Genomic DNA, 13,981 nt, shown 5'->3' with positions numbered 1-13,981 from the left:
CAGCATGATGGAACCACCACCATATTTGACTGTAGGTAGCAGGTGTTTTCTTGGAATGCTGTGTTCTTTTCCTCCATGCATAACGCCCTTGTTATGCCCAAATAACTCAATTTTAGTTTCATCAGTCCACAGCACCTTATTCCAAAATGAAGCTGGCTTGTCCAAATGTGCTTGAGCAGACCTCAAGCGGCTCTGTTTGTGCTTCCTCTGCATCACTCTGCATACAGCATCTCCTTGTGTAAAGTCGCGAATGGTTGAGCGATGCCCAGTGACTCCATCTGCTGCAAGATGATGTTGTAGGTCTTTGGTGCTGGTCTGTGGGTTGACTCTGACTGTTCTCACCATTATGCTTCTGTCTATCCGAAATCTTTCTTGGTCTGCCACTTCGAGCCTTAACTTGAACTGAGCCTGTGGTCTTCCATTTCCTCAATATGTTCCTAACTGTGGAAACAGACAGCTTCAATCTCTGGGACAGCTTTCTGTATCCTTCCCCTAAACCATGATGGTGAACAATCTTTGTCTTCAGGTCATTTGAGAGTTGTTTTGTGACCCCATGTTGCTACTCTTCAGAGAAAATTAAAGGAGGAGGGAAACTTACAATTGACCCCCTTAAATACTCGGATTCACCTGTGTATGTAGGTCAGGGGTCACTGAGCTTACCAAGCCAATTGGAGTTCCAATAATTAGTTCTAAACGTTTGGGAATCAATAAAATGACAACGGTGCCCAAATTTATGCACCTGCCTGATTTTGTTTGAACAATTATTGCACACTTTCTGTAAATCCAATAAACTTCATTTCACTTCTCAAATATCACTGTGTGTGTCTCCTATATGATATATTTAACTAACATTTTTTATCGTAACAACCAACGATTTATACAGGAAAATAATGACTATTAACAAGATTGCCCAAACTTTTGCATCCCACTGTATATGACCTCAATCAGTCATCATGGTATTCAGGGTTCACATGGAAGATCTTGATGATGACGGTCATGTGGACATCTGGCCTTCAATCCATCAATGTAGGGACATCACGGTGCTTTGATCAGGTGGTGGTGGCACAGATTGTCACCATAGAAAACCGGAAAAAGAACAGCAGAGAAAGTAGGGGTTATTACGGATTGTGGAGCCGTGAAAAAAATAATTAAATGCATATACAGAATATCAAGGCGATACTAAAATGTAGCTCTGAGAAAGCCATATTCAAATAATGTGTTTTTAGCAGTTTGTTAAAGTGCTCCACCATATTAGCCTGATGAATTTCTATCGGTCAGCTATTTCAGATTTTAGCAGAAAGCAGTCTCACAACTTCTTTTAAGTTTAGCTCTTGGAATTCTAAGCAGACCCTCATTTGAAGATTTAAGGTTACGATTTGGAGTGTAAGGTGACAGGCATTCTGAGACATAGGATGGAACAGATTATTTAAGGCTTTGTAAACCTGCCACCCAGTATTTTAAAGTCAATTCTAAATGGCACAGGTAACCAGTGTAGTGACATTAAGACTGGTGTGATGTGCTTGGATTTTCTTTTCCTAGTTAAGATTCTAGTAGCTGCATTCTGCACTCGTTGCAATCGATTGATGTCTTTTTTGGGTTGCGCACATACTAATAAAAGCTCAATGATATGAATTATTATGCGTGTGAGTCGTCATTTAGCCCTTTTACCTGCATTTCCCTACTTTATCGAGGGTGTCGTGATTTCCAGCTTTCTCTGTAGTGCTGCGTACACACGGGTCAGAGTTGCAGTAAATATCCACACGTTCCTCTGTCAAGTTTTCTTTTACAAATCTTGGTGTTTGTGTGGGAAGTTGCACACACATCTTTTGAGCCAGTTTATAAACGAGGCCCCCTGTCCTCATTTACCTGGGCTTGTTTTAGACTTAATGGAGAGGGACACATACAGTCGGCCTAAAACGTTGGTCTCAGAGCAACAGAGTCAAAGTTGAAGATCTCACTGCCTGGTCACTGTGGATTCTTTGATCATAATATAGTTTGTGATACTGATTAGCAATAAAGACTTCATATGAATTACAGAAAAGGATTCATTGGGTGCCAGAGGACTGTAGGGCCATAACATACTGCCCCATAATTGTCAGGGCTTGAAGTTCCCAGCTCCCGGAAGACAAATCCTGCCATTGTATGCAATGCACGCATTCTCAAAGACAGCAGTTTGAATGCGCCAAAAGAGCATTTCTTATATTGCCTGTGTTGCCTTTCTATGTTTTTCACTTTTTGTTTTGCCCCTCTTCTTAATTGTTTTTTCCCATGAGAAGTTACATTCTTGCTTATTCAGTGTAATATCTGTTTACTTCACAGGATGGAAGTTTATGTTGTGTTTGCTTCTCGCACTGAGAACTAAAGCACTCGGGGTGTTTTTCCCTCAATTGTGCAACTGTGAATGCCAAGGTGATGATAAAATCAGCTCAGTTGTAAATGCTGTGAACTGCTAAGAGTTAGCGTGGGTGCAGAGAGCAGTGAAATGCATGCAAACAATTCATGGGGCGGCCCATCCCAGGTTAACTCATGATGCGTAAATTCATTTGGCAGGCAAGTTAGAAAGAAAAAGGCAGAGGGAAAGTCAGCCCAGCTGCGATCACTGTTACAGTTGGCGGGTTCAGTTTATTTGTTTTGTGTCCCTCTGAATTCAGCATAAAAGTTTTACAGTACTCTGCATATTATGTATTTATTTATATAAGATCCAGGCCTTTAATGACCTCTTGGGCACGGCCATCAGCAGTGTGTCTGTCTGCGCAGAGAGTGTTCACCTTCTTGAGAGGTTTACTTACCTTGGCAGTGACATTCATGTCTCTGGTGACTCTTCCTGTGAAGTCAGTAGACGGATTGGGAGAGCATGGGGGTCATGAGGTAGCTGGAAAGGGGTGTGTGGCACTCCCCATATCTATGCAAAAGGACGAAGGTCCAAGTCTTTAGAGTCCTGGTGCTTCCTGTCTTGCTATATGGTTGCAAGACATGGACGCTATCCAGTGACCTGAGACGAAGACTGGATTCCTTTGGTACTGTGTCTCTCCGGAAAATCCTTGGGTACCGTTGGTTTGACTTTGTGTTGCTCATGGAGTCCCGAATGAGGCACATTACCTGCATTGTGAAGGAGCGTCAGTTACGGCACTATGGCCATGTGGTGCGTTTCCCCGAGGGTGATTTGGCTCGTAAGATGCTCATTGTTGGGGACCTGAGTGGCTAGACAAGGCCAAGGGGTTGCCCATGTAACACCTGGCTGCGGCAGATAGAGGGTCATTTCTGGAGGGCGGGACTGGACCGCCTGGGGGGTGGCAAACCGGGATCCAGAGTTGTTTCGCCGTGTAGTGGGTGCAGCAACACACTGTACCAGTGCATGCTCCCCAACTTCACTTGACTTGCATATTGTTTGGGTTAGGGGTAGGTTAGTGTAGTGTACCCCTAATCCTAACCCTAACTTTTTCTTGATTTGCTACTCTGTGCCACAGTTTAAAATTACAAATCAAACATTTCACACATCGTGATTAAAGTCAACATTGCAGACCTTCGTTTAAGTGGGTTTGTATGCATTTCGGTCACACAGCACTTTTTCTACATGGTCTCCCCATTTCAGGGCACCATAACATTTGGGGCAATTAGTGTCGCAGATGTTTGTCATTCCTCAGGTCGGTTTCATGGCTTCATGAGATACCTCGGCTTGCTTCTATCCTTTGGAGTCTGAAGTTCAACTTGAGGACGTAAGTTGTGCAAGTGAAAGCCAAAGAAGCCTTTATGTGGCTGAAACACAAGAATCAAAGCATTGGAGACATTGATAAAACCTTAGGATGACCTTAGGTAACTGTCTGGAATATCATGAAGGAGAAAGAACACACTGGGGAGCTCAGTAATCACAAAGGGACTGGTGGGGCAAGGAAGACCTCCATTGCTGATGATAGATGAATCCCCACTGTGGTAAAGAAAAAGCCCCAAACATCTGTGCGATTGACCAGAAACAGTCATCAGGGGGCCGATGTGTGTGTCAGAGACGACCTTTAGCAGAGGACTTCATGAACAGAAACGCAGAGGACACATTGCAAGATGCAAACCACACAAGCAGGATGACCCAATTACAGTTTGTGATTAAGGACAACAAAGAGCCTTCAGAATTCTGGGAAAAGGTCTTGTGGACAGAAGAGACAAAGATGAGCCTCATCAGAGTGATGGCGAGAGCAAAGTGTGGAGCCGAAAAAGAACTGCCCGAAATCCAAGGCAGACCACCTCATCTTTTAAACAAGGCGGTGCTAGGAGCATTATGACTTGGGCATGGTCCTGGCCCACTTCTCTTCATGGATGATGGAACTGCTGGGAGCAGTGGCACAATGAATTCCGAGGCATGTAGAAACATCTGATCTGCTCAAGTTCCAGTAGAGGCCCCCAACCACGTTGGACAGCACTTCAATACACAAGATGACGATCCAAGCAGACTACTGAGGCAACACAGGAATTTGTCAAATGGCTGAATTAATTACTTGATTCAAATTGAGCTGAAGAGAAAACTTAAGGGGAAAAGCTCCCCAAAACAAGCGGGAGCTGAAGAAAGGCCTGGCAGAGCTGCTGAGGCAACACTGGAGTTTATCAAAGTAAAAAATACGAAAATTCTTGAATGGTCGAGTCAGTAACCTGATTTAAATCCAACTGAGCAGGCCTTCCATATGCTAAAGAGAAAACTGAAGGGGACAAGCTCCCCTGAAACAAGCAGCAGCAGCTGAAGATGGCTGCATGAGGGACTTGGCAGAGGATCACTAGAGAAGATCCTCAGCACCTGCTGTCTATGAATCTCAGACCTCAAGAGGTCACTGCATGCAAGGGATATGCAACAAAGTCCTAAATATGACAGCTTTAACAGACCTGCCATGGCAGTTTCCAAACATTATTGTACCCTGAAGTGTTTGGGTAGCATGTAATAAACGTGTTGTATAACCCAAATGTGTGCAAATCCCCTTAAATGAAAGCCTGCAATGTGCAATTTAATTGTGTCTGAATTGTTTGATTTGTAATTTGAACTGTGGAGCAGAGGGGGAAATTAAGGACAAATGTATCTCTGTCTCATTCATTATGGAGGGCACTGTATATGTGTCAAGTCAAGTCAAGTTAGGGAGCATGCACCGGTGCACAATGAAACAACTCGGGATCCTGGTTGGAAACCCCCAGGCAGACACGCAGTCCAGTGCCACCCTCCGGAAAAGACCCTCTATCTGCCACAGCAGGTGTTACGTGGGTGACCTCGGGTCCTCAACAATCAGGATCTTACGAGCTGGATCACCCTTGGGTAATCGCGCCACATGGCCGTAGTGCCGTAAGTGACGCTCCCTCACAATGCAGGTAATGTGCCTCATTCGGGACTCCATGAGCAACACAAAGTCAAACCAGTGGGACCCAAGGATTCTCCAAAGAGACACATAAAGGAGTTCAGTCTTCATCTCAGGTCACTGGATAGCGTCCATGTCTCGCAACCATATAGCAAGACAGGAAGCACCAGGTCTCTAAAGACTTGGACCTTCGTCCTTTTTCAGATATCAGGAGTGCTACACACCCCTTTCCAGCAGCCTCATGCCCCCCATGCTCTCCCAATCCGTCTATTAACTTCATAGGAAGAGTCACCAGAGACGTGAATGTCACTGCCGAGGTAAGTAAACCTCTCGACAAGGTCGACACTCTCTCCACAGACAGACACACTGCTGATGGCCTGGCTATTGGGTTTTATCAGGACACTCACAAGCCCAGACACTCAGACTCCTCACTCAGTCTCTCGAGAGCCCCGATCAGAGCCTCCATTGACTCCGCGAAGATCACAGCATCGTCAGCAAAGTCAAGATCAGTGAATCTCTCTTCACCAACAGAAGCCCCACAGCCACTCGACCCCATGACCGTGCCCAACACCCAGACCATGCAAGTATTGAACAGAGTATATGTGTACTGGTTCTTTATTTAGTAGTTAGTGTCATCCAAACTTGTATTTTAACTGTGAATTGTTAACATTGATCTGCTCCAGCACTCCGTCACAAAATAAGTTATAATTACTCTAATCCATGACAAAATTTAAATGAATCATTATAGCTGCTAAATGTTGTCTCTAGTTCACTCCCGTAACGACATTTAGCCAGTCTGATTGCTTTTCTGAGTTCATACTCGTATGTTTCCAATGTCACCATTTTGAGACGTGTACATGCATTTCATTTAGATGCATAACAAACTCATATCCTTGTCTTACAGATCCTTTTTATGCATGGGACAGTCAACTGCATACAAAGAAATTCACCCCCAGTGCCAACTGTGAAGTTTCTGTGTGCTCTCTGGACATTTTCTTGAATCAACCAAGAATGGGACGTGCCAGGGTGTTTCTCAGTGTGGCCATCTTTGGATTTGCACAGTTCATCTTTGTGGCATCGAATGAATGCCATGTCAATGAGGAGGTAAGAGTGAAGGGTCCTGGGTTGCCTTGAAAGCTTGCATATTGTAATCTTTTTAGTTAGCCAATAAAAGGTGTCATTTTTTTTAAGCAAAAGAAGATTAAGAGGTGACGTGATTGAAGTGTTTAAAATTATGAAGGGAATTAGTCCAGTGGATCGAGACGGGGACTTTAAAATGAATTCATAAAGAACACAGGGACACAGTTGGAAACTTTTAAGCAGGGGTGTCCAACTCCAGGCCTGAAGGGCCACAGTGAATGCAGGTTTTCATTCTAACCCTCTTCCTAATCAGCGAGCAGTTTTCACTGCTAATTAAATTCTTTTTCCCTTCATTTTGATAGCCCTGTTTTTAAGGATTCAGTGCTCTGTAATGGTTCATTTCTTCATTAAATGAAAGCCAAACAGAAATGAGACATGAAACAAGCCAGTAGATGACCAGCTAAACCGGAGCTTCAAACTCCAACCAATTTCATTCTAATCACGTTTTTAATGAGAAGCCGATTCTTCTTGTTAATTAAACTCATTATTTAAATTCCAAGACTTGTTGCTGCTCTTATTCTGCCACAGCAGACGTTTCCAAAACTTTTGACTGTCAAAATGTTTTGGTGACCTGAGAGATCAGCCTTACCGAGGCCATCACCTTTCTTTATTTTCAGATATTGTGTGATGGCTGCAGAGGAGCTGGTTATGTGGCGGCTTGTTTTGCCTCTCATTATTGTTTGGCTGCTAATTAAAGAAAAAGGAAACAAGTCAATTAAAATTAAGGCAAAGTGAGTTAATTAGCAGCAAAAACTGGTCACTAATTAAGAAGATGGTTAGAATGAAAACCTGCGGCCACTGCGGCCCTCTAGGACTGGAGTTCAACACCCCTGTTGTTCAGGATAAATTTCACACAGATGTTAGGAAGTTTTCCTTTACACAAAGAACGATAGACACTTGGAATAAGAGACCAAGTAGTGTGACAGATAGTAAGACTTTAGGGACTTTCAAAACTCGACTTGATGTTTTTTTGGAAGAAATAAGTGGATAGGACTGGCGAGCTTTGTTGGGCTGAATGTCCTGTTCTCGTCTAGAGCAGGGGTCTCCAACACGTCGCTCACGAGCTACCGGTAACTCGCAACCCCTTTCCAAGTAACTCGCCAAAGGGTTAATGAATCCTACATGAATTTGAAAACTTGATTAGTCAAATTAGTGGTGGACGATCTTTCCAAAAAAATCATATCACGATCCACAATCTGAATTGCAATCTCTCTTTTCAATGTGGCATACACTTAAGAGAATATCCGGACTCAAACTCATCAAGACCTAAGTAACACTTTATTTTAAATATCAAACAAAGTTGAATTCAATTCTTCTCTCGTTTACTAGCTTAGCGGAGTTAAAGAACACGAAGCTGGCGAGTGAGTGAGGAGAACCCACCCCCCAACCCCCTCAGCCCATTGCGTGTTTCTCGGATTCGCACAAATAAATCGGTACTGCAAGCGAACTCTGATACATAGCGAAATGAGAGAAGTCGCAAAATCAACTGGAATGTTCAAGCAAATTATAGAAAAAAAACAGATCTAAATCCGTTAAGTAGTTCTCTCGTGAAAACCAGACAGACGTACAAACAGAGAGACATTGGATTTTATATATTATATATTAGTAAACCCTCAACATAATGTGCAGTTAAAGTCTCAACAGCATTCTCAGCATTCCTGGAGCTTAGTAGAGCCAGATAACCATAAGAATCTTCACCAAGCTGCAGCTCTGAAAATGTCTGCTTCGTTTGGGTCTCCATACCTCTGTGAGTCTGACATGGATGTCATGAAGTCAAAGTTCAGAACAAGACTGAGAGACGAACATCTAATTGACTCCGTAAGACTGAACCTGAGTGGCTCCACTCCACCGTACACCTCAGTGCCAGTCATCTGACTAAGTAAAAAACACATCACACTTGTGACTGGACATATGAATAAAGTGATACAGTGACATGTGACAAAATGACAAATGAAGAAGTCATATCTGTGGATTTGGAATTGCATTGTTTTGCTTTGACAGCATTCATGTTTTAATTCAATAGTGTGAGATACACTAGAAAATGCATACAGACACACAAAATGCACTTGCAGGTAACTCAATATTTTTTTGTGATGTTTTAATGCAAAATGTGAGTTGTGGACACCAACATTTTGTAAATGTTCAGCAAAACAAGTTTATTCAGTTTGTTTGGGTTGAAATAAGCTACGAGAATAAACGTTAGAAAACATGAGGAGCTCTCGGCCATTTCATTTTGTAAAAGTAGCTCTCCGAAGCTTGGAGACCCCTGTTTTAGAGTGTTGTAATGTTCTAACATTTTGCTTGACTTCTCACTACGTTCATAAATCCTCACACGGTACAACACCCTAGTACTACAAACTGTAGAAAAAAAGAAAAAAGAATTGCAGTTTCTTTTGGTCACAGTGGGCATTGTGTCTAGTGACAGGGTTATCATGCAGCGCCCTCAGGCAGCCGAAGTGCAGAACAGCTTCATGCGTGCGTACCGTTTCACCCGCAGTTACAGAAAGTAATCACTGGCTATTGTGTTTGTCCTGCTAGCCTGTCAACATGGGCTTCCTGTTTTGAAGGATTTGGTGAGGAATGAAAGGTTCAGCTGAAGGATGGAAGAGAAGATGTCTATTAAAATGAAAAAAACAAAATTTCTAGTGCACATTGCACACTTTAGAAGGGAACTGCCTGTGACAGAGTCATATGGAAAAACTTATCTGCATCAAGGCCTTAGTCGAATGACTCAGGGGGAGCTTTAGTGATTCTCGGCAGGAGAATAATGTTTAATGAAAGCAAAAAAAAATCCATCCAGTTTTTTTTTTATTCTGCAAGTCTTAATTTAATATTTAGCTATGATCTGTAATTAACAGACTCTCATAGTTTTTCCATCATCTATACCAACAAATGTAAGAAAAGGGAAAAAATATCCCTGGACAGAGTGACAGATCATGGCAGGGAACCCACATGTGCACAGCCGTATACAGTATGGCAATCTGAAGTCACCTGTGAAGCTGGCCTCGCCTCACACGATTTCTTGTCGGAAGGTGATGCACTGCAAAAAATAAAATCTAAGCAAGTGAAACGTTTGTTTTTTTTATATTAATCCTGTAGTGGTCACAGGGACGCCAAGATTCACACTGTCCAGAGACAGAGGTTTATTTATTTTATTGCAGGGACTCCAGGAACACCACCAGCCTTGACCCAGCACACTCTCGCACACACACAGCATAATGAACCGATAAATATTAATGGCTATATTAATCAAATAATGAAAAAGAAATAACAATATTACAAAAAAACACGTACACAAAGGCCCTCCCCAATTATCCAATGACAATAATCTATACTAATAAAAGGCAAAGCCCTCACTGACTGACTCACTCATCACTAATTCTCCAACTTCTCGTGTAGGTAGAAGGCTGAAATTTGGCAGGCTCATTCCTTACAGGTTACTTACATAAGTTAGGCAGGTTTAATTTCGAAATTCTACGTGTAACAGTCATAACTGAATCCTACTTACGTACATATATACGTCCATAGCCTGCAGCTCGGTCGCCATGTGAGGCGGCGTTACGTTCCCGATCCCCACGCCTCCCACGTAATTGGCTGCCTGCCCATATAAGGCCATCCGTCGCTCCGGTCTATTCATTCCCTTCCTTGCTTGGCCACGGTATTCACGTCTCCCTGCTGATAACTGCAGCCTTTTATTTAATCCACGGCTTCTCCGCTGTTTTATTGTTCGTTTATTACGCTTATAGTTATTTTGTAGGTATTTTGGACTTAGTTTACATTGTTCAGGTACCCATTTCTTTTACCGTTCCAACCGTACCCCCATTAACATGTCTATCGAGGTGATCACCATCGATCAAAGAACTGTCACTTACCAAGTGGCTTCCATGCCCGGAGATGCCGCCCACCTTTTACATTCAGACGTCGTGGTACATTTTCTGATGCAGCTAGACAAAAACAACTTCGTGACGCTGCCGCCAAATACTCGTAGAAAAATCCACAAGTTCATAGAGACACTGTCGCTAAATACTCGCAGGCAAATCCACAAGTTCATAGACACGCAGCCGCTAAATATTCGCAGGCAAATCCACAACTTCATACCAGAAATGCCTGTTAAACATCTTAGATTCACGAGTAGTGATTTGGGTAGTGAACACTTCGATGAATTAAACCTGTTATCTTTACAACGGTTGACCAACACGGAATGTAACTTGAACACAGCACGTCCTCCAAATACAAACCTGATTGAAAGAAATAATGATAATCAAATCCTTGATGACAGCAACACTCATAACAGTCACAAAACAATTACATTGACAATTATGTTACGTTATTTTTAAAATGTTTCCTTTTCTTTTTTATAACTTCTTTAACACACTACTTCTCTGCTGCGAAGCACAGGTATTTTGCTAGTTATCTATATACACTACACAGTATACAGTTAACACTTACCACAAAGGCCAACACAGTCCAGTATAACAGTGGCTGAGGACAGCGAATGGGTGAAGTGAAATCCCTGTCGACAGCCCTCTAAAAGAAACGTAACGGTTTGTCCTACCAGGTTCCTGTTGCAGCGTGAGGATTGGTGGTTATTGGGAGCACAAGATGAGGCCAACCAAGATGAATTCATACCAACAAGCAGGCGCAGAACTGCACATACATCATATGTACATGACAAAACTATAATCCAGTGGTTCTCAAACTGTGGGGCGGTCCTCCTAGGGGGGCACGAAGATGTGAAAAAAAGAAAACAAGAATCAAAAATATGAAAAATACATCTATGGAAACCAAAACAAATTAACTTAAACTACATTCTGATACTAGAAAAGTAAATATAGAGTTAGATAAATGTCGATAAAAGTTAAGTAGGTATAATAAAATATGCATCTATGATATATCATTAATTAAAAAAGAACAAATTGGTATTAGTGGGCTCCTTTCAAAAACGTTAGGGGGGCGATTAAAACTGTAATGAAAACTCGGGTCGCAAATACTTAAAGGTCGAGAAACGCTGCTGTAATTCAAGGTAGTGGTAGTTTGTAATCCAATAGTGTATATGAAGACTCGAAAAAAAAAACTGATAGATGATCGTGATCCCTGATGTCTTTTTTGGTTCGTATATAAGAGCCCGTCTGATTAATCTCCTTCCCAGCAACCTCTGCTTCCTCCGAATCAGCCCAGTAGCATTACACTGCTGGGACTGCTGGGAGATGTAGGCTATTTTAAGTAGTGCTGCTAAAAGCCGCTATATCTTCTTTTCCTTATTGTAAGATTTATTGAGTTGCCAATTTAGCTAGCTTATTTATAAGTTAGCTTATTTATAAAAAACATTGTCAAGTAAATTTTCCTTTCCCCATTGGCAGCTTATTATTTTTAGCTAAACAAAGGCAAAACAAGTTGATTATCGAGTTTTTGCATATGCAGTTTTTGCAGTGTGTCAGACTTGACAACTTCAGTCACCAATGTTGTCCCCTAAGGTTGTCAAAAACAAAAATTGGAATCACAGAGGATGACGAATCATTCCGTGATGACATTCCAGCACAGTTTTACATGCCTAAAGTGTCTTGCGCTTGTTATATTCTGACAGCCAATAACATGTTAGCGGTGCCACGTCTTCTTCCTTGTTGATTTCTGTCATCTCATCCTCCTGTGGCAATATCACACAACTCTCGAAGATCACCTCGGCCTGTGTCTTCTTTCATTTTGTCACTTTATTGCAGTCGCATTCTGTTCTTCTTGAGAGCCAGATTGTACTTGTGCAGCTTTAACAGTTTTCGGACGTATAAATCTTCATGATGCATTGGTAATGTGCTGTTGCAGGTCATGTTGTAAACTCTCATGGAGGTTTTTCCCTTCATTCAGATGATGAAACTGCACGTTGAGTCCATGTAGTAATCGTATTAGATTGGCTTTACAAGCAACCAGTTCTCTGGGTCAGATCTTAAACTAGATGAAACCATGTTAGTTCAGTAACTCCTATATTAAAAGTAACACACTGTTACTATTAATGAGTGTTACATGTAATGACTTATCAGTTGTGAAGTTCGACACTTTTCATAGGTCGTTGCCAGATGCTTCTAAAGATTTCGGTGTAGAATAAACTAGTTACTACGAGAATGTTCTTGAAATTCTTACTTAATACTAGATTGTTCTGGAAACACCACCTTAGTGCTAGAATGTTCTTGATTTGTTGTTTTTTTTTTTTTTTTTTGCTTACTCTAGCCAGATAAGAACCCCCAGTATGTTTGTAGTACAAAAAAAGTTCAACATGGAGTGACTTCTAAATGTTTCACAGTCAGGCTGAAATTTCATAGGTAAGCAAGCTGTCCTTGACTGAAATAAGCCTTGTGGAGAAATGATTCTACAGGCATCAATTGTTTACATTGGTTTGTGGACCACCCAGATGTCACAGTATATGACTGGCAGTCACGGGAGTACAGTACATCTCAACTGCTTCCAACTCGCTAGGTTTCTGTAAATTAAGCCTATGACTAAAAACCGCTGGAAAATTTGTGTTAAGTGACATGGCTTTAAGGAAGAAAGAGACTACTGTATATGCCATTTGAGTTGTCACATTTGCGGCCAGCCCATCTCAAAGCCACACATCTAAAAATAATTGTGCGTAGTTCCTGAAGTGGCTGTATAGCTGATCGGAAGGGGAAAAATAGGCTCTTTAAATTAAGGGTGTCTTTTGTGTAAATGAAAATGGTGACCTAAAGACAATAATGCTACTTGTTTGGGTGCATGATACAGGGCACTTTGAATATGCCACAAAGTTTAAAATGTTCAATTTCAGGTGTTTGTGCCAAATTCTCAAAGAAGCACATGTCTGTCATACTTTACTGACAACAAGGAACTTTGTTATATCAGGGAAAAATAGCATAACACCATTCTAGCTACTCTACAGTCAACATTTCCTTTAATTTCGAATGTATTGTATGTTCTTGTGTTCTTATTTTTCTTCTTGTTCAGTTTTCTATAACACCTTGTTCTGGTGTGCATTTGTGAGAATAGCTCTATAATATAAAGACTAACTGATCGAATGACCAAAGGGTGAAGATGGACACAACTAGGGGTGACATTATAAAGTCAGAGAGACATAGAACCCAGTGGTGCCTTTTAGTGCACCGTGATGGAATGAGCAGCTAGGAACACGCATTGTAGGATAGATAGATAGATAGATAGATAGATAGATAGATAGATAGATAGATAGATAGATAGATAGATAGATAGATAGATAGATAGATAGATAGATATGAAATGCACTATATAATAGATAGATAGATAGATAGATAGATAATAATAATAATAATACATTTTATTTATATAGCGCCTTTCCCATTCTCAAGGCACTTACAGAATATAAGAAAGAACGGCAGGGTATACAGTATATAGCATTGTACAAACCAAATAAATCAATAAAGAAGATTACGACAGAGAATTCAGAGATGAAAAGCCTAACAGACAACATAATTGATGGTCTAACACACACACACACAGGTTACATGAGCATCTTG

At 41.4% G+C, this 13,981-nt stretch overlaps 1 protein-coding gene across 1 annotated transcript in view; it reads left to right on the top strand.

Annotated features, from left to right (window-relative positions):
* c14h1orf210 (chromosome 14 C1orf210 homolog) overlaps positions 1-13,981 on the top strand; it is a 112,206-nt gene that overhangs the window by 64,977 nt on the left and 33,248 nt on the right. Inside the window, exon 3 of the mRNA XM_039734667.1 lies at positions 6,232-6,431. Coding sequence (XP_039590601.1) covers positions 6,232-6,431 — 200 coding nt within the window. The remainder of the gene's footprint in view (positions 1-6,231; positions 6,432-13,981) is intronic.

Source organism: Polypterus senegalus, chromosome 14, assembly GCF_016835505.1.
Source record: "Polypterus senegalus isolate Bchr_013 chromosome 14, ASM1683550v1, whole genome shotgun sequence".
In the NCBI taxonomy this organism is placed as follows: domain Eukaryota; kingdom Metazoa; phylum Chordata; class Cladistia; order Polypteriformes; family Polypteridae; genus Polypterus; species Polypterus senegalus.
The sequence above is the reverse complement of the archived record's forward strand: the minus strand, read 5'-3'. Positions and strand labels throughout refer to the sequence as shown.